The 1,615-nt window shown below is 32.1% G+C and overlaps 1 protein-coding gene across 2 annotated transcripts in view; it reads right to left on the reverse strand.

Moving 5' to 3' along the window:
- Positions 751-1,615, reverse strand: part of LOC107648813 (probable DNA double-strand break repair Rad50 ATPase) — a 1,733-nt gene continuing 868 nt past the window's right edge. Inside the window, exons 2-4 of one of the 2 annotated variants that reach the window (XM_021104542.1) lie at positions 1,478-1,588; positions 1,239-1,319; positions 751-1,119 (exon numbers count right to left, since the gene is read on the reverse strand). In XM_021104542.1, the coding sequence (XP_020960201.1) occupies positions 1,036-1,119; positions 1,239-1,319; positions 1,478-1,588 (276 nt within the window). In that variant the 3' untranslated portion in view covers positions 751-1,035. The remainder of the gene's footprint in view (positions 1,120-1,238; positions 1,320-1,477; positions 1,589-1,615) is intronic. The other variant, XM_016352628.2, reaches the window with a different exon arrangement.

Raw genomic sequence — 1,615 nt, forward strand, 5'->3', positions numbered from 1 at the left:
ACCTACTAGGAGTAAAACAGGAGGTTGGAGAACCCCTAAGAGATCACATGGAAAGGTTCAATAAAGCGTGCTTGGAAATTCAAGATTTATCTACTGAAGCAATGATAATGGGCCTCGTGAATGGACTTCAAGAAGAACCCTTCTCTGAGTCCATCTCGAAAAGGCACCCGACCTTTTTGAGTGACGTACAAAAAAGAGCTGAAAAATACATCAATATGAAAAAAAACGCCAAATTGTGAGAACCGAATATTTAGGTGTGTCCAGTATTTAAATAATTATATCAAGCATTTAAAATATTTTTTGTTTTAATAAATAATAATATATACTATATCTAAATTTATTTTAAAAATATATGTTAAGAATAAGATTATTTTTTGTTTTAATAAATAATAATATATACTATATCTAAATTTATTTTAAAAATATATGTTAAGAATAAGATTGAACACGTTGACACATGGTGATGATATTTAGGTGTGTTCAGGCGTGTCCGAAAAAAAAAATTTATTTTTCATTAAAACACGGTTGGACACAATAGACACGTGTGTTGAACAAATGTCAGTGAGTATCGTGTCCGAAATGTGTCACATACGCAAACACGGCAACTCAACGATTTGTAATATACGTTACAGTTATTATCAATAATTAACATAAAACTACTAACAACCACACCAGGGCATTGTGGGAAATGAGAAACATCTTCCATGGTAACAAAATTCAAATTACATCAATAAATAATAATAAATTAAATAAGGAGAACAAAGCAGAGGAAAATGAAATTAAAAGGGTAAAAAAATGACAACAAATTGCAAGTATTTTAGTTACAAGCCTGTTTATAGGGTATAACCCTCCTAAATTAGCTATAATGTCCCACCAAATGCAAGTTAAAACAAACATTTAAACACAACAAAATTACACAAGCACAAAAACACCCGATACATTATATAAAATATACTATGTCACTTTTTTTTCCTTTTTAAAATATACCACACAAGCCTAATCATCATCATCAGAGTCATTAGCAGTTTGGCTAGATCATTGCATGGAATCTATGTTCTTACTCAGCTCCTCCAGCTTTTTCATCCTCAATCTTTCACTTTCACTCACCAGCTGGTCAAGATGTAGGAACCAAAAACAACACAAGAAAACAACCCACATGTTAGAACCAGTAAAATAATTTATTGAAATATAGGAGTAAATTCACAAACCCATGATAATGGAATTTGAGACTAACTAACCTCCATTAACTTGGTGATTAGCTGTACTTTTTCCCTGTTCTTTTCATTAAAAGCCTCAAGTGCTTCTTTGTATTCTCTTTCCTGTACAGCGGAATTTCAATTGAGTATCCACATTGAAATAATATCATATCATAGTCCGTAAAATCATAAGAATTGGGGAATTTTTCTTATCATTATGCAATAATTCAATAACGTTTTACATAACTAGCAGGGTTGGATGAATTTCAATTAAGGTTTACCTTCTTCTGGCAGGTATGGCCTAGTGGTTTTAATTCTTTGTTTACGGAATCAATCTTTTTCCGGACAAGTGCAACCTCCTTCCTCATTGGATCTGCCAGCGCTTCAAGCTCCTATAAGCATGTGCAATTGTGTATAAA

This window comes from Arachis ipaensis, chromosome B06 (assembly GCF_000816755.2).
Source record: "Arachis ipaensis cultivar K30076 chromosome B06, Araip1.1, whole genome shotgun sequence".
Lineage (NCBI taxonomy): Eukaryota > Viridiplantae > Streptophyta > Magnoliopsida > Fabales > Fabaceae > Arachis > Arachis ipaensis.